Source organism: Priceomyces carsonii (assembly GCF_900007245.1).
Source record: "Priceomyces carsonii strain CBS4050 genome assembly, scaffold: Debaryomyces_carsonii_scaffold_4, whole genome shotgun sequence".
Taxonomy (NCBI): Eukaryota; Fungi; Ascomycota; class Pichiomycetes; order Serinales; family Debaryomycetaceae; genus Priceomyces; species Priceomyces carsonii.
The window spans coordinates 657066-678926 of NW_026946677.1; the positions used below are offsets into that span (position 1 = coordinate 657066).

Sequence of the window (21861 nt, forward strand, 5' to 3'; positions counted from 1 at the left end):
AAGAATTATGTGAGAGTGGAAATTACTTGTTCCACTACTCTATTAGTTCAGTATTGAATTACCCTTCGTTTGATAGAGATATAGTAATGAGCTTTTTTCTAAATAATTAATTATAACACTAAATACGTAGCGCGCAAGAATATATTCAAGACCAGAGATGAGCATCGGAAGGATGAAGACCAACAGGCAAGAATTAGGACCCCCAACTACAACCAAAAAAGAAAGATGTAAGAAGCCTCTTGGATATCATGGCGTTAGAGAAATAAAGTAAGGTAAAAATTAGGCAAAAAAGAGATTCGAACTCTTCTTTTGCTTCCACAAGGTTTGAACTTGCATTGGCAAATATCATTGTGCAATTAGGGGGTTTGAACCTCTAATATAGAATTGTGTGCTCAATCAGGTTTGAACCGAAGGAGAACCACAGACAGCGTTTGAAGCTGTTTTTGAAGTGATCGGGTTTGAACCGAAGACTTAACATTCACTGAGGTTCGAACTCAGATCAAGCTCCTAACCGGAACTTTAAGTTTGGCCCTCTCACGGATTACAGGTTCGAACCGTAACTGCTGAGAGAGAGACCGAGAGAGAAGGTTTGAACTTCTCTCTATCACACCACCAAGGTTTGAACTTAGTGTTTAGCAAGGTTTGAACTTGCGCTTTATTTCCGAATTGAGGTTTGAACTCATACCGGATTGAGTGGTCGGCAAATCGAAATCAGGTTTGAACTGATTGCAAACAATGCCACGTCGTGACGGGCCCCAGTGGTTTGAACACATAGGGGAACTTTATCCCTAGGTTTGAACTAGTTATAGAGTTCCACGAGGTTTGAACTCGCGCCAACATTACAACAGAATATTAACTGACAAACGAGCCAGCTTTCTTCTTGTTAAAATGTACTAAAAAAAGTGCCTTATAAGCTGTTTACAAATCTAAAGATGTTGAATAGAAGAGCAAATACCTATTTTTCACTTTAAAAGTGGCCCAGATTGTTTATAAATCCAGTAGGAAGATAATGTATGACCAAATATTTCTCTATTCTTTTGAACTAAAACGATATTCTCCCCTATTCCTTTTCACAACTAGTTATTATCATTGCGAGATCAAATCAAATCACTTAAAGTTGATCAAAAAGGTCAATGCAACTTCGATCGTCAATTTCATCCTATCCATCATGTTTGCGTCTCTGCTTTCTTTCATGTATTCTACCAGAACTTCATTATGGATTGTATCCTGCTTGGGTGTGACATAATATTAATCACGTGATGATAGTGTTATCAGGTACCACCTGGTTCTCATCTCATATAACTATAAATTACCTGTATTTTTATTAACTTACATATTCATTCAATCTCTATGATATATTATGGAACTGGAAAGTATGGCAAGTGATAGGGACCCTTTGTTGGGCTCTCAAGAGTCTATTCAATCATTCCGAGGGGAACCGCAAGTTGATGAACTTGATGATGTACAATCCAAATACACGGATGATGATGCAGATAGCATTTTCATTCGAGGCCACAGATTCTCTAAAAAGAGATTTTGGTGGTCCTGTTTTTTGGGTATCATCGCTATAATTATTCTACATTTGTCCTTTTTACCAAGGACGTCTTTCAGTAGGGATTTTAGAAGATGGCATGGTTTACATTTGACAAAGAGTGATGTAAAGAGAAGCTTCTTAGTTTTCAGTGGCATAGGTGCTCATGATAATTATGGATCTAATGAAGATCACATAAATTGGTGGTTGACAAATATTACGGATTTTAATTCAAAGAGTCCAGTAAATCTCTTAGCAGACGATAATTTGCCTCTTGTTTCTTATGTGAAGAAGTCATTTAAGTCTATGGGCTTTGAGCCAGAGGAATTTACTTATGATGCGCCAGATTTGAAAAAACCTATTAGTCTGTCCTTAAAGCTACTCGATTCTGAGGAAGGCACTATTTTGTACGCTTCAGATTTGTTAGAGCCGAAATTTTCTACTCCAGCCTTTAGCTCCCTTGGATATAATGGCACTGCGAAGGGTGCATTCGTCTTTATAAATGAAGGAACAAACGGGGACTACGAGCTTTTGAAATCCAATGGAATTAACCCAAAGGACAAAATAGTCATCAGTAAATCTGATGGCAAAGATAGTGGGCTCACTCTTGCCGAAAAATTGATAATTGCGAAAAGGCAAGGTGCCAAGGCATTGGTGAACTACTACGATTTAAAAGGAAAGGATAATCAAGGGAGCAAAAGTAATCTTGAGCACGCAATTATCAGGGAGTCGGCTGGGTATGGTCAACTTAACGACCTTACTTTAACTGACATTTTGTGTATTCCAGTAAATTTGAAGACTATAAAGGTTATTTTGGACACCTTATCAATAAATCCTAGAGATGATGCATTTAAGGATTGGGACTATTATCCAGAGGGGGATGGCACTTTAATCTTAGACCTAAGCTGCCTGTTTGAACAAAAACCGAAGTCAAGAAGATTGAGTAATATTGTTGGTTCTATTCATGGCGTTCTCAAAGACGGTGATGTTGTTATTGGTGCAAGGAGAGACAGCTTTACATCCTCAAATCCTTTGAGTGGGCATGCGGTAATGTTGGAAATAATGAGACATATGAAGAAATTGAGAAAAATTGGTTGGAAACCATTAAGAACGATTAAATTCGTTTCCTGGGATGCTTCTAGTAGTGGCTTGATAGGTTCTCAGAAGTTTACTAATGATATATCCTCGTTCAATCCTAATCACCCAATTTTATGTTATATTAATATTGATGGTGATGCAGTCACAGGAAGTAAATTCAAAGTAGACTCAAATCCTTCTTTTAACCATCTTTTGAAGGATATTTCGAAATACATTGTTCTACCAAAAAAATCTAATCCATATGAGGACATTCCTGGAACTTTACCTGGTGATATTGATGATGATAACCTAATGACCTTGTACAGATATTGGTCCAATCAAGATAATCGCAGTATTAATAATATTCTTGGTGAACAGATAGCCGACAAAGATGCTTTGGTCTTTCAAACGCATTTAGGAGTTCCAATCGTAAACGTTAAATTTGAAAATAATCCAAGTAAGGACACCTCATTATATATTCCTGGGTCAAACTACTATTCCTATAACTGGCTTATGAAAAGAGATATAGATAACAAATTGGGATATCACAGTACCTTGGTAAGGTTTCTTGGATTATTGATGATAACATTTAGTGAACATGAGGTTGCTCATATCAAGACAGAATCATATTTTAAAACAATCCTTGACCTTTTTAAGGAATCTATTGACAGTAATTCTGATAAATTAAAAGCTTGGTCGGATAGAGATGTTCCTACTGAACTCATAAGCAAATTTTATTTGTATTCTGATTTAAAAGAAGAACTTGGAGATGGCTCAGTTTTCACGTTTGGCGATGTCCTCAATAGGTTACAGGGCTTATTGAATGAAACAATTATCCTGTCAGTGATTTACGATAATTATGCCGTGGAAGTCGAAGAATCTTTGATTCAAGATTTCGCTTGGTATAAATATTATAAAAAGCTAAAGATCTATGCTCAATTCAAGGTCTCTAATTATAAATTACTTCATTTTGAGAAGGGATTTCAATTAGCTACGAAAGATTACGACTATCTAAACCTTGATCCTAAAAAAACCTTTTTCAACCACATAATATTTGGTGTCGCAAAGTTTTCTCCAAAGCTTGCCACCGGTAATAAAATAGAAAGATTCAAACAAAGTGCTTTTGCTCCGTTCCAAGATTCAATCAGGGAAAATGATTTTGCAATGGCGACTAAGTGGTTAGTTGTCATTTATGAAAAATTACGAAATTTGAATAAGCGTTTGGCCTGATATTGGCCAATTGTATATTTTACGATGAAGCAGCATCTCTTTAGTTTTTGTATATTGGTATATTTTTCCATTTGAATCCTGTATTTTCTTCATTAAGTATTGCCTAATTGAGGAAGTAAAATGCAGGAATTAATTTTTGTAGTTTTACAGCCATCCTATATTTTATTGATTTAGTTCATCGTTTTGCAGTTCTCTTCCCAAGTATTAAGCTGAAATTATGGAAGAAGGCACTTATCTTGCAAAGCCTACTGGAATTCAGACAGCATGGCTCTTGGCGACCCTAGGCTCAAAGATGCACGCCAAAAAATCAATTAGAAAAGAGATATTGCAAATCTCGATTCCAGAAGTTTGTGAAGACCTAATGAACATAGGTCAGGATAGAAATATTAGATATTCATCTAGTATCCTTTATGGGATCAGTCTAATGTACAAGTCGAAGGTGAATTATTTCTTGAATGATATTTCGTTGATCAAATCCCGATTGACTAAAGACTTGTTTTTGAAAAGTATTGCAACAAGCGAGGTAGCAAGTAATATGACACTTCTTGAGATAGATGGCCAACAAAACAATGTCAAGACCAAAGGAGTTCAGCATTTCTTACAGAATGATCCTTCTTTTGATATTAGCGTTGATTTGGTTCCTCCTTTAGATGTTGATGATTCCTTATTTCAACATTGCAAGAGAAGAAAATTGGAGATCAAACAATTCGATCAAGATATCTTCCCAAATACTGCATTTCACTATTCAACCTTCGTAGAAAACTCCTTAGAAAATGGACAGATGAATGAATTTCAGGATACACACCTTCAAACTATTGAAAATTTCATGGATCAAGATTTGCAGTCAATTGGAGAATTGAGTGATGAAGCGGATGCGGACGCACCTTCAAGAAAAAGACAAAAGCCAAGAGGTCGCGGATTCCTTACGGGCGATGGAGCACGAGACGTAGAATTGAGTTTTGAATTTGATCATAATGGGGACCTCGTGGCACGGGATGGTTCAGAGGGAAATGATGGAGATATCACTGGTCTTGAAGAATTTGATTTAAATGCAACACTTAGTTTCGAAGGGCCCGTAATTGAACCAACGATTGATAAAACAATAAACAACGATGAAAACTTTCACCTATCAACCACAGATAACCAAACTAGCGTAACTCAATTGCAGATTAATAAAGCTAAACCACAGAAAGAGAAAAGGGAATTTCATAACTTATTCGTTGATGCAACCAATGATTTGAAAATATCAAGCAAAACGATGGCGAAATCAGTTGAAAATTACACACAAAGCATGGAAGAGCTCTCTAAATTAAGAAGAGACGCTATGGCCGAAACAGTGGCTTACAATGATTTGTTAGAGGAATTCAATTCTCAGCAGACACCCTTTTTGAATTATGTGAATAAGATCATTTTTAAAAATAAGTTTTCATTGCCAAATCTAAAATTACCTACAGTTAGTAGGAATACTAAATTATCAGATAACTCTTTGCTAGCTATGAATTCCATCATTAAAGAAATTCAATTGATGTCCAGAGTTCCCAATGATGCAGACCACGAATTAGGTAGGGATGTTCAAGAAAGTACACTAGTTGAAGAGAATCTTCTTAACCAACAATACGATTTCGAATTAGATGATGCTGAGCGTGAACCACATTCTATAGATCAGTCACGAACTGATGTGTTTGAACTATCCTTCAATGAGCTAAATGAAGACGAGCTAAGAAATAGACTTACTTCAAAGAGTTCTCAACATCCTCACCATAGCAGCAGACTTGACGATGAAATCGAACACGATTATCGCCAGGAAGATTTCTTAGATCACCCACTAGATGCAAATGCAACACAGACGCAAACTGCAAAACTCAATTACCAAATAATCAGGTTTTTGAACTTTTTGAAGGCAAGGCATGACGTGATCGGGGAGCCGTTTCATCTGAATCAAATAGAATTGAACAGAGTAACGGAAGGCTCGCAACTTTCTGTCGAAGGCAATCACGAAGAAGATGGTTTAACAAAAACCTATTCGAAGATCAAGTTCTCAGATTTGATTCCAAACATGATCACCAGTCAGGAAAGAGGAGAGGCATCAATCAATAGAAAATTAGCTGCAAATTCGTTTTCAAGTATCTTGGCTTTAGCGAGCAAAAGTCTCGTGATGATAGTCGTTCCCGACCAGCTTGGCGAATTTCAGTTGTTGACTGGCGATAAAATTGAAATTGTGGTGGAAGTGTGAGGAAAATTTTGAGCCACGATCGTGCGGCACGTTCTTCGAGTCGACTACTTCCGTATTAGGGTCAATTGTGACCAGATTGATAAAAACTTGCTACTATTGTGAATTTGATGGGACAAATTCCCTAAAAGGTAACTCGGATAATTGTTTATCTAACTACCGAAGCAAGGTGGTAACCATGCAATGAATGCAACGAAAAATCGAAGTCTTTTATTAATCTTGAATAGTACAAATTAAACATATTACATTCAACAAGCTTCGTGAAAGTTATAATAATAACAAGAAAGCAAAAGAACAAGATTGCTGATGTTGAAAAACTGTGTTTCTTTTAGAGGATAGAGAAAAAGAAAAAAAATTTATAGTCAAATACGAAAGCGTATGGTAAAACATAGTCTGTAGCTCTTTACTTAGCTTCAACGCCTTCATCTTCATCGTGCTTCGCAAACTCGTGTTCTGCTTCATCTAATTCAGAATCAGCAGGCTCTTCTCTGTCGTAGTCATGGTGTAAAGATAAAGTAGGCTTGACAGCAGCGGAATCCAATGTCCATGCAGCCAATGCATTTTCAGCATCAATTATGATTTGCTTGGAAGCTTCGTAACCGTCGTAAGCAGGCCTAGTTTCACCAGGAGTAACAGCAGAATCGTCCAATAATTCTAACAACGCCTTTCCGTAACCAGCAATTAAAGCGTACTTTTCAGCCAATTCTCTAGTTCCATCAAACAAGTAATTGAAGGCAGCCTTCAACTGTTCTCTAGTGATGTTTGACAATTGAGCCTCGGCAACTAAGGATTCAGCTTCAGCTCTGACCAATTCTTGTTCCAAAACGTTGATCTTTGGAGATTGGGGATCCTTGTATTTCAAGTGCGCAATTTCATCAGTAATTTTTTGCTTTCTATCCCTCGATGGCTGGACAGACGACTCGATATTACGAATTGTTTTCAAAGTGATTCTGTATTGATCATACTTGTCAATGTATTGATCTTCCAATTCACCAATTTCGTAAATAAGAACTCCCAATTTGTCTGTCACGTCAGAGACATCGTCATCGTTGGTCTCACCCCAGGCACTCAATTGTTTAGCAACGTCTCTACGCTCTCTTGCAGTCAACTCGATTGCCCTCATAACATTCTTCTCCATCTTGATGTATTGCGACAACTTCCTCGATAACTCGGGGCCAGTGTTGCCGGCAACAGTTTTACGGAACGAAGATGCAATTCCTCCCTTACCGAAGAATTTGGACTTAGTAGTAGAAGGGGGGGGTGGAGGAGACTGCAATTGCGACGCAGTCGGTGCCTTTTGCGACCTCAATGAATAAGTTCTGTGCATTTTTGCTATATCTTAAATCTTTAACTTGCTAGCTATATCAAGTATGTTAATTCTTTGAAGGATCGCTACAATTGCTGGTCGTCGATTACCTGGAATTGCTGAGTATTTATAAGAATTTGGGCTGGTGCGACTTCGCGGAATCATTGCTATTTAAATGACTAAAGCCGCATTTGAGAAGTGGTCCCTACCTCGCAGTCAACCGCAGCAACGATGGGTGCAAAAGAACTAGAGAGAAACGTAAGTGGCAACTGTATAATAGACTACATGATCGTATATTTGGCTCGGCAGCTTTATCTCCTGTGATGCGAAGGATTCATAGTTTTATATATTCATCTCCCACCCCCCTCAGCGGGCAGCTGCTTTAGGAGTGCGCAAAGGAGTCGTCTCGCTACAGATGATGCCTCTTTGGACCGGTGTCCACCGGAGAAGCTGCTCTTTTCGCGGGAGCAAGCAGCATATTACCTAAGATTCGATAATAGTCCAGTTCTAGGGAAACGTAAGCGGTCTGAAGCTTATCTCGTCTTGTGGGATCATCCAAAGAGAGTAAGCCATCTTTATTGTTTTCATAAAGTCTCTTCTTTATAAAGAGTCTTACAGCCTTTTTCGTATCGGAACCTCCATGATTCACATTGTACAATAAAATCATCTCGAGCAATCTGGAAAATTGTCTTTTGTCTAATTTCAATTGCAACCTAGTAGTATTAATCCAACTTTTTGTGATCGTGGCAGTAGTAATTTTATTTATATCGAACGCTTTCTTAAGCAGTTGTAAATCACTTCTATCTCTAAGGTCATCGAAGGCTTCATTTGGGTCTTCGACGACAATCTCGTATACTTGGGGCTCTGTGTGCCACTTCGTATAAAGACTAGAGTAGAAAGATCCTCCAAGCCCCTTACCTTGGTGGTTTGGAAGTATAATCATCTGTGAGATCTTCGTCCTCGTTTGCTTGATGTCCTCGTCAAACTTTTTGTGGCCAGGATACGTCCAATAGTTATATGCGGTAACAAATCCAACTACTGAAGACGATTGTTCTGATTCACCATGCTTGTACAAAATGTACAAATTCCAGAAAGGATCACTGACATCTATGTATGAGCCGGCTTCTATGAAGAATAAAACTAGTATTTGCAAACGTTTGTGCAACTCTATTCCTTCGACACTTCTCAAGTTGATTTTATATATAGTAAACTTTTCACCATTCTTTTCAAAGGAATCAAAGATTTCACCTGGAATCTTGTAACTTTTCTTTTCTTCGTTAACCTTATCTACCCACTTCAATTCGTCTTTATAAATTACACTTTCAGGTAAAACTTTCAACATCGTTTCCTTGACATCTATTATCTGATCGTCTTCCAACTTATTAGTGTACTTGACATTTAAAAAGGGCCTGAATGTTAGATGATCAAAACATAAGTATATTACCAAGTCTTGATATCCGTATATAGTCTCTGAATCTCCAAAGAGTGGATACGTGAATATTGGTGGAAAACTTATAGCACCATTAGGATCAGTGATGAAAATTTTCAATACGTCATTTGCAGACGAAGTCCATAACTCAGGCTGCAATGAAGCAGCCGATGTAACTGACTCAGATTTTTCAGCCATGGTCGATTAGTTGACCTTTCTTGAATCGTGTCGTTTTCTTTGAATATTTCATTAGACGCGATTCTATAAAAATGTCGTCTTGGATTAAAAATCAAGTACTACAGAGGGAGGATACATTGATATCAATTGATATGTATAAAACACTAAATATTAACATGAACTATAAAAAACTTATTCGAGAACAACAACTAAATCACCCGCATCAACCATATCACCATTTTTATGTAAAATTTTAATAACTTTTCCGCTTCTTGTTGCATTAACTATCATTTCGGTTTTCATGGCTTCAACCACAACTAAACCTTGACCCTCCTTGACTTCATCGCCGACACTTACGAGAGATTTCCAGAATCTACCAGAATATTCAGAATAAACCAATTCGGCGTTTTCGTCGAATTGTTCGTCTTCGGTTACTTTTGTGCCTGACTTCTCCAAATCGCTGTTAGATATTTGAATAAGTCTATTAAACTCCTCCAACTTTTCACCTCCTTGATTCTTACGGAAGTCTTCGATAGACTTAGAGTTCTCTTGTATCCATTCGAGGTAACGAGTGTGATCAAACACAGAGTCAATAATATCTACTTTGAATTTACCATGTTCCATCTCTTCAGAAAATTCATCGAGTACTTCTTCGGTAACCGGGTAAAATTCAACCTGATCAAATGGAGATAATAACCATGGATGGACGACAGAATGATGTCCCAATGTCAACTTATCCCAAATTGGAATTGTTCTACCAACCAATTGGTAACCACCTGGAGACTCCATTGTATAGATACACATGTAATTACCGCCAATTCCCACGGTACCGTTGGGGGTAAAAGTTCTTGAAGGGTTGTATTTGGTTCCCAAGAATCTATGTCTTGGATCCAATGGAACAGCACAAGGTGCACCCAAGAAAACATCCCCTAATCCAAGGACCAAGAATCTGGCACTGTAAACCATATTCTTCACGTCATCCCTTTCTATTCCGTTAATGTTTGCAATGAAATCAACATTGTTAGGAAGCCATGGGGCATCGCTTCTGATGGTTTCTTGATACCTCTTGACTGCATCCAAAGTTTTCTTATCTTCAAAAGCCATTGGAAGTCTGATAATCCTGGATTTCACTTCCCACTTATTGACGAAGGAAATTTCCTTCTCATAAGATATGAGAACGTTCAACAATTGATCTTGTGTGACTGTATCATCATATTCAATCAAAACTGATCTTACACCTTGCGACATTTCGACTATACCTGTGGTTTTATTTTCTTCAACCATTTCGATTAATTTATGGATTCTGTAACTCAAATTTAAATCCAAAACGTTGTTACCGTATTCGACTAAAACATATCTATCACCTGCTTGACGGTATGTAACTTTAAGTGAACCGGAAATGTTTCCTTGATATAAGACTGGGTTTTCAGGCTTGATAGCCTTTCCTTCAAAATTTGGTAATTCACCTTGTAAGTCCTGAATTATCTCATCTTGCTGCTTCTTCAAAGACTTAGCTACAGCGTAGCTGATTGGAACAAATTGAATCGAATCGCCCGGCTTAACTTGACCTATTTTCCACATTTCAGCTTCTGCTACAACTGCCTCACAAACAAATCCACCAAGAGATGGGCCATCACATGTTAAAATGACAGGCTCATCACCAGTGAAGTTGATAGCACCAAGGGAGTAGACGTAATCATGAGCGTTAGAGGGATGCAATCCTGCTTCTCCACCATCAGGTCTTGCCCATTTGGGCTTCGGTCCAATCAACCTGACACCAAATCTGTTTGAGTTATAGTGTACTTTCCAGGTCTCTGAGAAGAACTCCTCAACCGATTCTGGTTTAAAGAAGTCAGGTGAACCATGTGGGCCACATGTTACTCCAACTTTCCACTCTTTATTTGAGTAGCTTGGAATCAATGACTTTGAAACGCTTTGAGGTTGAGATATTGGAGCAGGTAATGTACAGCTTGAAATTTCAGGTTGACCTAAGAACAAGACATCACCTAATTTCAAAACTCTTCCATTATATCCACCCAAGTTACCCAAAGCAAAGGTCGATCTAGATCCCAAATACTCGGTAACATCGATTCCACCTCTAATTGCTAAATAAGATCTGCAACCACCTGTCAATTTACCTATAGTCAATTTGTCACCTCTCTTGATGTTGATAGGTGCCCATTGATTGACTTCCTTTCCATTAACATCGACAGGTGCATCACCTCCCGTAACTGAAATTACAGCATCATGATGGAACAAAATTTTGGGACCATTTAAGGTAATTTCAATTCCTGGCGCAGCTTTGTCATTACCGACGATTCTATTGGCAACTCTAAAAGAATATTCGTCCATACAACCTGAGGGAGGGACACCAATGTGCCAGTATCCTTTTCTACCTGGATAGTCTTGCACTGTTGTGTAAGCACCAGGGTGTAATATTTCAAAAGCAGTCGGCTTGTAGTCGAAAGAATCCAATACCTTAGTTGCAACTCTAGCCTCTTCAAACATAGAAGAGTTCGCAATTGACCTCAAATAATCAATGTTTGTAATACAACCGAAAACAACAGTCTCATTCAAAGCTTGACGCAACTTTCTTAATGCATCATTTCTATCCTTTCCATGAACAATTATTTTGGCCAAGGTTGGATCGTATTCAGCTGAAACAACTGTTCCTTTTTCAACCCAGCCATCAATTCTGGCCCATTCAGGGAACTTCACTTCAGTCAATTGGCCAGGAGAGGGCATGAAATCCTTTACTGGATTTTCGGCGTATAACCTAGCCTCCATAGAAGCACCAGTTACCACAATCTTTTGACTAAAGTCTGGAGGAGTATCAGCAGCAACATACAACATCCACTCGACTAAATCCAAGCCGGTTACCATCTCAGTGATTGGATGCTCCACTTGCAATCTAGCATTTACTTCCAAAAAGTAAAATTCGTCTCTCTTTTGGTCATAGATAAATTCAACTGTACCAGCGCATTTATACTTCATAGTTGCTCCTAAGGATTCAGCAGCTTTTCTCATTTTTTGTCTTGTACCTTCAGGTAAATTTGGTGCAGGTGTTTCTTCAATGATCTTTTGATTACGACGTTGCAATGAACAATCTCTTTCACCTAAGGCAATTGCATTTCCTCTTCCATCTCCAAACATTTGGATTTCAACATGTCTTGCGTCTTCAACAAACCTTTCCAAAAAGACACCTGGATCTCCAAAGTACGATTTACCTTGATGCTGCACAGTTTGGAAAACTCTTTCAATATCTGCTTCAGAGTCAACTTTCTGTAAACCAATTCCACCTCCACCAGCAGTGGATTTAACCATGACAGGGTACTCCAATTTTGCGGCGATTTCTTTTGCTTCCTTCGAATCTTTGACAAGATCAGAGCCTGGAACTAATGGAACTCCAGCAGCTTTTGCAATATCTCTTGCAGAGTGTTTTAAACCTAATTTCCTGATAGCATCACCAGAAGGGCCAACAAAAACAATTCCTTCTTTAGCACAACGATCAGAAAAGTCAGCATTTTCAGACAAGAACCCATAACCAGGTATGATAGCCTCAGCGCCAGAGCTTTTTGCCGCGTCAATGACTTTATCAATAGAAATATATGTTTCAGCAGCCGATACACCATGTAAAGGAATAGCCGAATCTGCTAATAAAACATGTTTAGCATATTTGTCAGGATCGGAATATATAGCAATAGATTTTATATTCAACTTTTTCAATGTTTTTATAATTCTCACCGCTATTTCACCTCTGTTGGCAACTAAGACGGAATTAAATGGTTTCTTAGTCTTGTTCTTATCCAAGTGTTCATGGTACGCTTTCCATCCACCGAATTCAGTAATATCAGTAGTACCTGGCAAATTGTAACCAGATTCTTCGCAAATAAATGACTTCACCCACTCTCCTGACTCTGTTTCGGCTGATCCGATTCCTAAAGGTTCAACGACCATGGCTATGAAGTCACCAAAGCGTTCTTTCGGTATAGAATATATTTCGATCGCTATGTTTGAGCCACCTTTATCCACTCTTCTGAGTCCTGGCTTGGCGACGGGACCAGTCTTAGGCAACGCATACAACCTATACTTTTTAGCAGTCCTAGTGGCACTTAAGAAAGTGGCATTGCACTTTTCCAATTGCCAGTGTAATTGGAAACCTTTCAAATGAGCTCCTACAACCGCCAACTTGATCAGTGTGTTTGCATCTGGTTTTGGTAAATCTAGTATAGAGTCACCAAGAGTACTTACATGATGCTCTTTAAGAGCACCATAAAATCTTGGGACATGCTCCGAGTAATTCTTCATGTAACGGGTTGCAAATTCAAGTAAAGCATAGTCATTGAATTTGGCAGACAATAACGTTATACCAAATGGCATACCATCGGGGCGAAAACCCGCTGGAATGGCCAAAGCTGACATATCTGCCAAATTGACGAAGTTTGTATACGTGCCGAGAAGAGAATTGATTTCCACAGGCTTGGTAACCACATCGTTTATTTTAGGAATTAATGGAGCGGTGGGGACAACAACAATATCAACACCATCCAAAGCTTTCTTAACCTTTTTTAAAATAGCTTGTCTCTTATATTCGTAATCAAATGCCGTTGCTGCTGAATGCTTCTCGCCACCTTTAATGATATCAAGAACAGTTGGATCCAAGGTTTTTGCAGGGGGATTAGTAGCGAGAAAATCTTTAACCGCAGTGTAGCGTTCTGAGACCCAAGGTCCCTCGTATAAGCATTTAGCTAATTCCAATAACGGATTGATGTCTACTGAAGAAACATTTGACCCAACAGATTCTATAACTTTAACGGCTTCATTGTATAAGTTAGAGTATTGTTTCTCTCCGAAAAATAACAATTGCTTAGGTATTCCAACTGTTGGTGTCTTTGAAAACTTCAACAAGGGGTTTGAAGGCAATGCCCTAGAATATTCATAATCATCGTCCTCTTGTGCCATTATCTTGAAAGCTGTCAGTGCGTCCTTTAAATTTAATGTAAAAATTGAGACACAGTCTAAAGACCTGCAAGCGGGAACAACACCTTTACAAGAGAATACACCTTTAGTTGGCTTTAAGCCTATTAAATTATTAAAACCTGCTGGTACTCTTCCTGAACCTGCGGTATCCGTTCCCAAAGCAATTGGAACGATACCTCTTGCAACAACGGATGCCGATCCAGCTGAAGAGCCTCCACTAACATAGTCTGGGTTAAATGTATTAGGAGTAATGCCGTATGGGGATCTTGTACCTACCAATCCAGTAGCAAACTGATCTAAATTCGTTTTTCCAATCACGATGGCACCAGCATTTTTTAATAATGCTACAGTAGTGGCGTCTTCCGTAGGTTCATATGCAAAAGATGGGCATGCTGCAGTAGTTTCAAAACCTCGAACATCAATGTTATCCTTAATAGCGATTGGTACACCATAAAGTGGAAGAGTCAATTTCTTAGATTTAGACTGCAAGATGTTCCACTGCTGCTTCAAATGGTCCTCATCTACCAATGATATCCAGGCAGGGTCTTCTGGAGCTGATTTCTGGGATTTCACAAGTTCCGCTAATAATTCTAAAGATTTGTCGGGAGTGGAATCATAGTGGAAGTTTTTCCATTCGTCTACGGTCCAGCCACTGTAACTCATCGCTAGCTGTTAATAACGAGTACGTAATTTGCTTCTTATATTCACCCTCAATAAATAATTAGAAAGTGGATCAAATGCTAAACAAGGATATTTAAAGTTGTCCTGTAAGCCAAGTCCAATCTTTTACAGCACCTATTTACAATTTATCTGACCTCTAACAACTAAAAGCAAATCGGAATCTGGATCTTTTCTTCGTAGTATCAGAAATTGAACGATTTCGCTCCTATTTAAGAATTTCAACGTCTGTATTTAACGCCCAATCATCTGGAAAAGTCCGAAGAAATTGAGCTATCAGATCAGAACGATAAACTAAGGTGGAGGGCATATAAAGACAGTTTTCTTTCTATCACGCTATGAAAGTACGGCATGGCAGAGCGAGAGCGTTTATCGGCGGGCCGAGGGGAAGCCTGCGGATAGTGGGCCCGCTTATGGCCCACTTCTGACGGGGAAACAAAGCGCGATCGGTAAGGCATCACTTAGTGACCTCAAATCTTTAATGATTCTTATTGGCTAATCGAGATCTACTGATAAACATACAAAAAAATGGGGTTTCAAAATAGAAACGCTATTGAAAAGACAGAGCAACTAATTTCATAAGGGACAGGGACCGTATGGTTGATGTGCATGTCTTCTTGAAGCCACTCTTTCTTAAAACATTTTGATATTGCAGGTATACGAATCCTGAAAAGGGAGGGTGATAAGAGATAATCATATTCCGAGCAACTACCTTCGAAAACAGGATATTGAGCAAATCAAAACCCTTTGATACAGGACTGCGCATCCAAAGATGCTAAGATATTTGTTCTTATCGCCTGGTTCGTTTCTTAAGCAGCTGCAAATAATTTTAAGATGGGTTAAAGTAAGGAGATGCTGCGCAAGCAAATCATATCGAGCCCATCGTGGGGTTTCTACTGATAAACTAATTGTGGGGTTTTATGTCATCTAACGAATTTTGGAGTTTAAGAAAGAAAAAAAGTACGCTAAAATTAGCAATTTTTTACATATACTCGTAATTTCTAAAATCGCTTTTCATACATTAATTTAATCTAACTATCTAATAACTTAATTTTTCTTCTCTTCTTCCCAAGCATCATCAATGTGATTGACCCCTTCTATGACTTGAGTCTGCGACTGGCTCCTTGCTAATAATTGAGCAGAAACTTGAGACTGAACAGCATGTAGCTTTTCGGGATGAGCATCCTGCCATTCTCTCAATTTGTATGTTTGGCCTGTCAAGTCCCAATATATACCTCTGAAAGTAGTGAATAATGCGTCTCTACCTTCCCATATTGGAACTATTATCACCATGAATGAACTGAAGAATATCCAAATGAAAAGAACCACGATCCATCCAGTAAAAAATCTCTTGGAGAAAATATAAGATTGTCCATACATGGGCATTGGCCATAATATGACAAGGCATAAAGTTAAAGTTACACAGATTATTGCAGCAATCTTGAACGATTTATGTAAATGACGTGTTTCTTGTTCTAAACGTTCCAGGTTGATTATTGCTATCTCATTAGCTGCGATCGATACTTGTGATTTTACTGGATAAACCTTTTCAGGGTCAGAATCATCCCTTGACTGTTCAGCTTCCAATATCTCTTCATCTTCATTGACTCTCCTGATATTTCTCAAGATTGACCAATCAAAATTTTGTGGTTTGAAGATTAAAGTAAAAAGTGGGACAAATATCAAAGGAGTACACAATGCAACAACATTTCCTGTCAACATAGCATCGTCCTCAAATGTATTAGCGACACTGATTGAACCAAACTTAGCCTTAGTGCACACCAACCAAGACATGATAGCTAATCCTGTTGCAATGGGAGGAGTTAATATAGCTGCCATTTTGTTTTGCTTCTTTGACAATAAAGTTAAAGCAGATGGAAGAACTGCACCCCCGATGATAACACCCATAAGTTCATAAAGGTAACCCATTGAAATACCGGCGTAGTATAACCCAATGGCAAAACCGGCCATAACATAAGCAAATGTGATCACTGCCATGTGTGAAAAATAGATAATTTGCTTACCAGTAGCCTTAGGATTGATATATTCTCTGTAAATATCATAACTGAAGATAGTTGAGACAGCAATCAATTCCGCAGACATAGCAGATGTACAAGCCATGAAAACTAAAAGTAATGAACAGACAGCGCCCCCTTTACCCAAAAGAGCTACAGCAGCGTTTGGTAAAACCAATCCAGCTGAAACTTCAGCAGCCGATAACTTATTCGGATATGTTGGAAAGTATTCTGTATCTTCCAAAGCCAAAGCAGCTAAACCCATAGTTGTGGCTGTGAAAGCAGGAATGGCAAACCACGCTAAACCACCAAGTACATACCCTGGGAGAGCTGAAGCAGGATTTGCGGCAAAAGCTTTGTTAAAATAACCATTGTCTAAGAAAACTGTACCAAAATTACCAACAATATTGATAACAAAGAAAATTCCACCCGATCTAGAGTGCATGGTTAAATATGAACCACCTGCGTTACCTTCCCTTGGCTGAGTTTCGGCCAATTTTGTAATGACCTCCCATACGGCTCCTGGAGAGCCCAATTTCGAAGACGTTGCGAATGTAGTGAACGAAAAGACCAAGAGAATGACAATAATAACCACAGTGTGCGCATAATCAGTCAAGAAAGTTGCTTTGATACCACCAAATAACGTATAAACGACAACGCCTAAAGGTAACAACAAACAAGCTGCAACCGTGTGCATCCCAGTGATATCACTTACTACCGCAGATCCACCCGTCAAAAGCATTGCAGTGACAAGAATGTTCGTAGCAAGACCCCAAAAGATGTAAATGCAGTGAGCAACCCTACCATATCTTGTTTTAATTATTTCTAAATAGGTATGGGCACCTGGTGCCCTCTCCTTACCCTTGATTGCTAAGCAAGCAAATAATACAATTTGACAAGTAGCGCCTGAGGCATAATAAAAGGCACCCGAAATACCATTATTGTAGGTCTGGGTAGTAGAAGTAAGCAATGTTGCAGCCCAGGTCCACGAACTAACAACCGCGGCTGAAATAAGACCTGTTTTCACTGATCTTCCAGCAGTTGCAAATTCTTCAGCTGTCATTATCTCCTTATTGTATCTTCTCAAGACGTAAGTTGTCAACATCATACCAAAAGCAAAGACGGCACCCAATCCAACGACGACAGCGTAACCTGCCGCCTGGGGCAATGGAACGTAAGATGCAACTGTCATTGTTCAATTCACTTCAAACTTAAACTACTTTTGGTGAGTTCTCTATGAATATAAGATCTTTGCTAATTACATCTTAATAACGTGAATTTAATCTACTTTATATATTTCGCTTATTCTCTGTCCTTGATAGCAACAAAGGTTTATTGATTGATGCTCATCTTGTGTCACGAAAGATTACACGCATTGCCGTACTCGATCCATGATAAGTGAGGTGTTCATAAAAATTTTTTCACTGATAAACACTCGTGTAAGAGACCAATTGCCCTTATCTAATTGCAACGGGGTTTAAGTCATGGCAATGAGGGGGTGGACAAACGCTAACTGATAATCAATGGGAGATACAGGAAAACTAGTCATATGATGATTACTGTTCTGCTTCTGATAAGAAATCTCACTAAAGCCTTTTCTTCCTCATTGGGAAAGAGCGCATATCGCACTGAAAACTTTCAAAATATACCGGGCCGCTTCTGGGCCAGCTCAGTTGCAACTCAACCGGCGAACTTTTGGATAGAAAGCATTTGATATCTTATACTTACTCGATTATGATTAAATGATTATTAAATACCAGCATTAGGCGGGAGGGATTCTAGAGAGGGAAGTCCCATAGGTCATCGTCTATCTATAAATTAATACCTAAGAATATTATGCTACTGAAAGAGGAGGCAGGGGGGGGGGGGGGCAGAAGCAGGGTAAGTTTCAGCAGCATGCAACAGTGCATAGGATAACGGGAATTCCTCATTAGGATAAACTATGAGCAGCTACAACTGTAATCCTTTGAGATCGTTGAGAGAGACACTCGCAGAAGACTGCAGAGAAACTGTATGCAGGGGAACATCATTTGGTTGCACGATGCCGAAGTCATAGTTAGGGGTGAGATCAATTAGTTGATTGTTAATTGCATGTTGTGTTTTTAATTTTTGGGTGATGGCTCGTTGCTCCTCCATCAAGTTCGACTTTATTTCTGCTCTTAGATTTTCATCATCATCTTCGTTATCCTCATAGTCTTCGCCAAATCTGTTGATAAAGTAGAATGTACCCTGAATATTATGATCCACAACTATTGATCCAGATGCGACGCAGCTCTCAATTTCCTCGACAGTAATACTGTAGGACCAGTTTAAAGCCCCAGATATACCTGATATCGTATCGCCTTTGAAATAATTGAACTCTTCTTTCAAATAGTTGTCATCATCCTGTTGCAATAATATTTCAACCTTGAGTTTGTTGTATTTGAAACTCTCCTCCAGCTCCTTTAAGTGCTTAACAATAAACAGACTATAATCCATATCTGTTTTTAGGCATAATACCACAAGGCCAGACTTCTCATATCTAGTGACAACAATTGGCAAACCAAGCGGCTCAAACAATTCAATTGCTTTGTTGAAATCATCAGGCGTGATTAGTTCAGATCCAAAACCCAGGGTCAAGACAAGAAATCTGTTGATATTAGCAAAAAGATCTTGAGAAGTAATCATTGAAGAATTTTTTGTAAGCTCGTAGTTCGTTAAATATTCACTAATATGTCTCGATAGCTCTTTATAATATATATTAGACGATTTCTTCACATTAAAAGGCTGTATTAGATCAACGTTGAGAGATTTTCTGTTAACAAGCTTGCTAAATGAACTTGATAAGTTAAGCAAATCCAGGTATTTGTACATCAATTGCTCAAGGTCATCAAGTGAGCTACTCAAAATTATTTCATTTTGTCGCCTTTTTTGTTCCCCTATTTGTTCTAAACCATGAATACCACCACCTTTTATTCTTTGAGGTTCTGGTTCGCTTTTATCGACTTTTATTCCATTTTGATTAACTGATCCTTTTTGAGTCAACCTTTGCCATTTCAATTCCTCTATAACATCCTTCATATGATTGTAAAACTCTACTTCTCCCCCCTTTCTGAAGCTAAGTTTTATGTAAGGTTTTTCATCCGTGTAAGATTCCACATCACCTTGAAGAGAGATATTCAAATTATTATTAGTTTGCAGGGCTTGTAAATCACGATTTGAGTCTTTTTGATAAAGTCGTTGATGTAGTGCCTCTGGAACTGCAGAGATTAGTTTAGTGCCACACATTTCACAATATGACAATGAAGGATGATTCATAAATGTACACTTCGGACACTGATTGTCAACCTTTGGAAGCGCCTGAGTTTCAGTTTTCTTCAGTATGGCCTTCAAAATTAAGGCCTTCGACGGTCTTATACCACAGGAAACACAGGGAGGTATCTCTTTGTCAACATCTGCATTAACGGATATGTGATTGTTAAATGAGCAAATCATACAAACCCAATCTGCAACTGCCGGTTGGTCTTCAATGTTCTGCTGCAGAGAGTTCTTCAAGTCTTCTCTTATGAATAACTTAACTTTCGGAGAAGACTTTAAAAATCGATCTATTAAAGTGGAATATTTAATGTCATTTATATCTAAGCCCATAGAGTTTTCCGTTCTCTCATTATCTAAATATATGACTCTCTTGTTAGTTAAATAAACTCGACCGTTCTGTCGATTCGTTATCTTTTGTTTACCTTGATAGAGACCAACATGATCTCTTATAAATACATTATGCTCGTTCTCCCCGAGAATAGGCCTATTGCTCCGATTAACAAATATGGGCTTCCACACACTAGTCCAACTAGTCATTGTCCATTGATCTGCAAATATGTTGGCAAACTAAAGGCTTGTCAAATATGAAGACGATTTAACCTGTAAATTTGACATGGTGTAAACTGTAAAGATCATTTACACTTTAAGTGCAGTTAATTGTCCCCAGAATATTATACGTTCTTTGTAACCAACCTACTTTGTTCAAGTTCATTGAATTAGCATATTAAAAGGTCTTTCAAGAAAATATAATATTGAGTCATAAAACTTGAAGCAAGCATTTTTACGGTATATTTTCAAGGATTATTATAGATTAGAGGTAACCGCCAGCTAAATTTAATGGCGTTCTTATTTAAAAGGAATCCCAAGACACCACAAGAACTAGTTAGAGCATTGAATGAACTGGTTGCCAAACTAGATTCTACCAGTGATAATAACAAGAAGTATCAGGATGAATGCGGTCGATATTTGAAACAAGCGAAGATAATATTGCATGGTGATGATGAAAATGATCCTCAGCCAGATCAAATTTCACTTCTAGCACAGGAGATCTATTCGACAGATTGTCTTTATTATCTAATCGTTAACTTGAAGAAGTTAGATTTTGACTCTAGAAAGGATGTACTCAATTTACTTCTGACTTTATTACGACGGCAAATAGGGAGCAAGTCTCCCACAGTTGAGTATTTGCTTTCGAAGCCAGAAATAATACTTTTATTGGCAAAGGGTCCCGAAACGCCAGAGATTGGCTTAATATGTGGACAGCTTTTGAGAGACTGTATCAAATTTGAGTCGATCAATAGATTTGTTCTTTTAAGCCCAACGTTTTGGAATTACTTTAAGTATGTCCAAGTACCAGTATTCGAGCTTGCCACTGATGCATTTAGCACATTGCATGATCTATTAACTATTCATAAAAAGCTTGTGTCTGAATTTCTATCGAAGAATTACGATGCATTCACTTCTAACATTAACAAACTTATTCAGTCTGATAACTATGTGACCAAAAGACAAAGTGTGAGACTTTTATCAGAATTAGTTCTACAAAGACAAGATCAATTCTTTTTAAACAAATATTTTGATGATACAAATAACTTGAAATTGATCATGATACTTATGTGTGACAAACTGAAAAATTTGCAGATCGAAGGCTTCCATATTTTCAAGTTTTTCGTTGCGAAGCCAAAGAAGTCACAACGCATTTTAGACATATTGATAAAAAATAAGGAGAACTTCCTCGAGTTTTTCAAAACTTTCAATGTGACTAGCTCAAATGACCTTAACTTGGTTGATGAACGAGATTATATATTGAGTGAAATTCAAAAATTACCGGATATAGAAAGAATTCATTGAACATATTTTGCATTACATAGACCTTATATAGGTACGAAGAATCGATTATTGATTCTTATA

General features: G+C 38.2%; 8 protein-coding genes across 8 annotated transcripts; 3 read left to right on the forward strand and 5 right to left on the reverse strand.

Moving 5' to 3' along the window:
- Window positions 1–1360: 1360 nt before the first annotated feature.
- PRCAT00003840001 (uncharacterized protein) lies at window positions 1361–3838 on the forward strand (the record flags this gene model as incomplete). The annotated part of the gene is made up of 1 exon (XM_062953797.1): window positions 1361–3838. One exon carries the CDS (start codon window positions 1361–1363, stop codon window positions 3836–3838), a length of 2478 nt encoding a protein of 825 aa, XP_062810564.1.
- A 217-nt stretch (window positions 3839–4055) lies between these two features.
- Window positions 4056–6071, forward strand: PRCAT00003841001 (uncharacterized protein; the record flags this gene model as incomplete). The annotated part of the gene is made up of 1 exon (XM_062953798.1): window positions 4056–6071. The coding sequence occupies one exon, from the start codon at window positions 4056–4058 to the stop codon at window positions 6069–6071; it is 2016 nt and encodes a 671-aa protein (XP_062810565.1).
- A 400-nt stretch (window positions 6072–6471) lies between these two features.
- On the reverse strand, window positions 6472–7395 carry PIL1 (lipid-binding protein; the record flags this gene model as incomplete). Its single annotated transcript, XM_062953800.1, has 1 exon — window positions 6472–7395. One exon carries the CDS (start codon window positions 7393–7395, stop codon window positions 6472–6474), a length of 924 nt encoding a protein of 307 aa, XP_062810566.1.
- A 388-nt stretch (window positions 7396–7783) lies between these two features.
- Window positions 7784–9001, reverse strand: HAT1 (histone acetyltransferase catalytic subunit; the record flags this gene model as incomplete). Its single annotated transcript, XM_062953801.1, has 1 exon — window positions 7784–9001. One exon carries the CDS (start codon window positions 8999–9001, stop codon window positions 7784–7786), a length of 1218 nt encoding a protein of 405 aa, XP_062810567.1.
- Window positions 9002–9172: 171 nt separating this feature from the next.
- Window positions 9173–14623, reverse strand: DUR1,2 (bifunctional urea carboxylase/allophanate hydrolase; the record flags this gene model as incomplete). The annotated part of the gene is made up of 1 exon (XM_062953802.1): window positions 9173–14623. One exon carries the CDS (start codon window positions 14621–14623, stop codon window positions 9173–9175), a length of 5451 nt encoding a protein of 1816 aa, XP_062810568.1.
- A 1062-nt stretch (window positions 14624–15685) lies between these two features.
- DUR3 (Dur3p) lies at window positions 15686–17845 on the reverse strand (the record flags this gene model as incomplete). The annotated part of the gene is made up of 1 exon (XM_062953803.1): window positions 15686–17845. The coding sequence occupies one exon, from the start codon at window positions 17843–17845 to the stop codon at window positions 15686–15688; it is 2160 nt and encodes a 719-aa protein (XP_062810569.1).
- Window positions 17846–18603: 758 nt separating this feature from the next.
- On the reverse strand, window positions 18604–20487 carry VPS36 (ESCRT-II subunit protein; the record flags this gene model as incomplete). The annotated part of the gene is made up of 1 exon (XM_062953804.1): window positions 18604–20487. The coding sequence occupies one exon, from the start codon at window positions 20485–20487 to the stop codon at window positions 18604–18606; it is 1884 nt and encodes a 627-aa protein (XP_062810570.1).
- A 300-nt stretch (window positions 20488–20787) lies between these two features.
- Window positions 20788–21801, forward strand: HYM1 (Hym1p; the record flags this gene model as incomplete). Its single annotated transcript, XM_062953805.1, has 1 exon — window positions 20788–21801. One exon carries the CDS (start codon window positions 20788–20790, stop codon window positions 21799–21801), a length of 1014 nt encoding a protein of 337 aa, XP_062810571.1.
- Window positions 21802–21861: the final 60 nt, after the last annotated feature.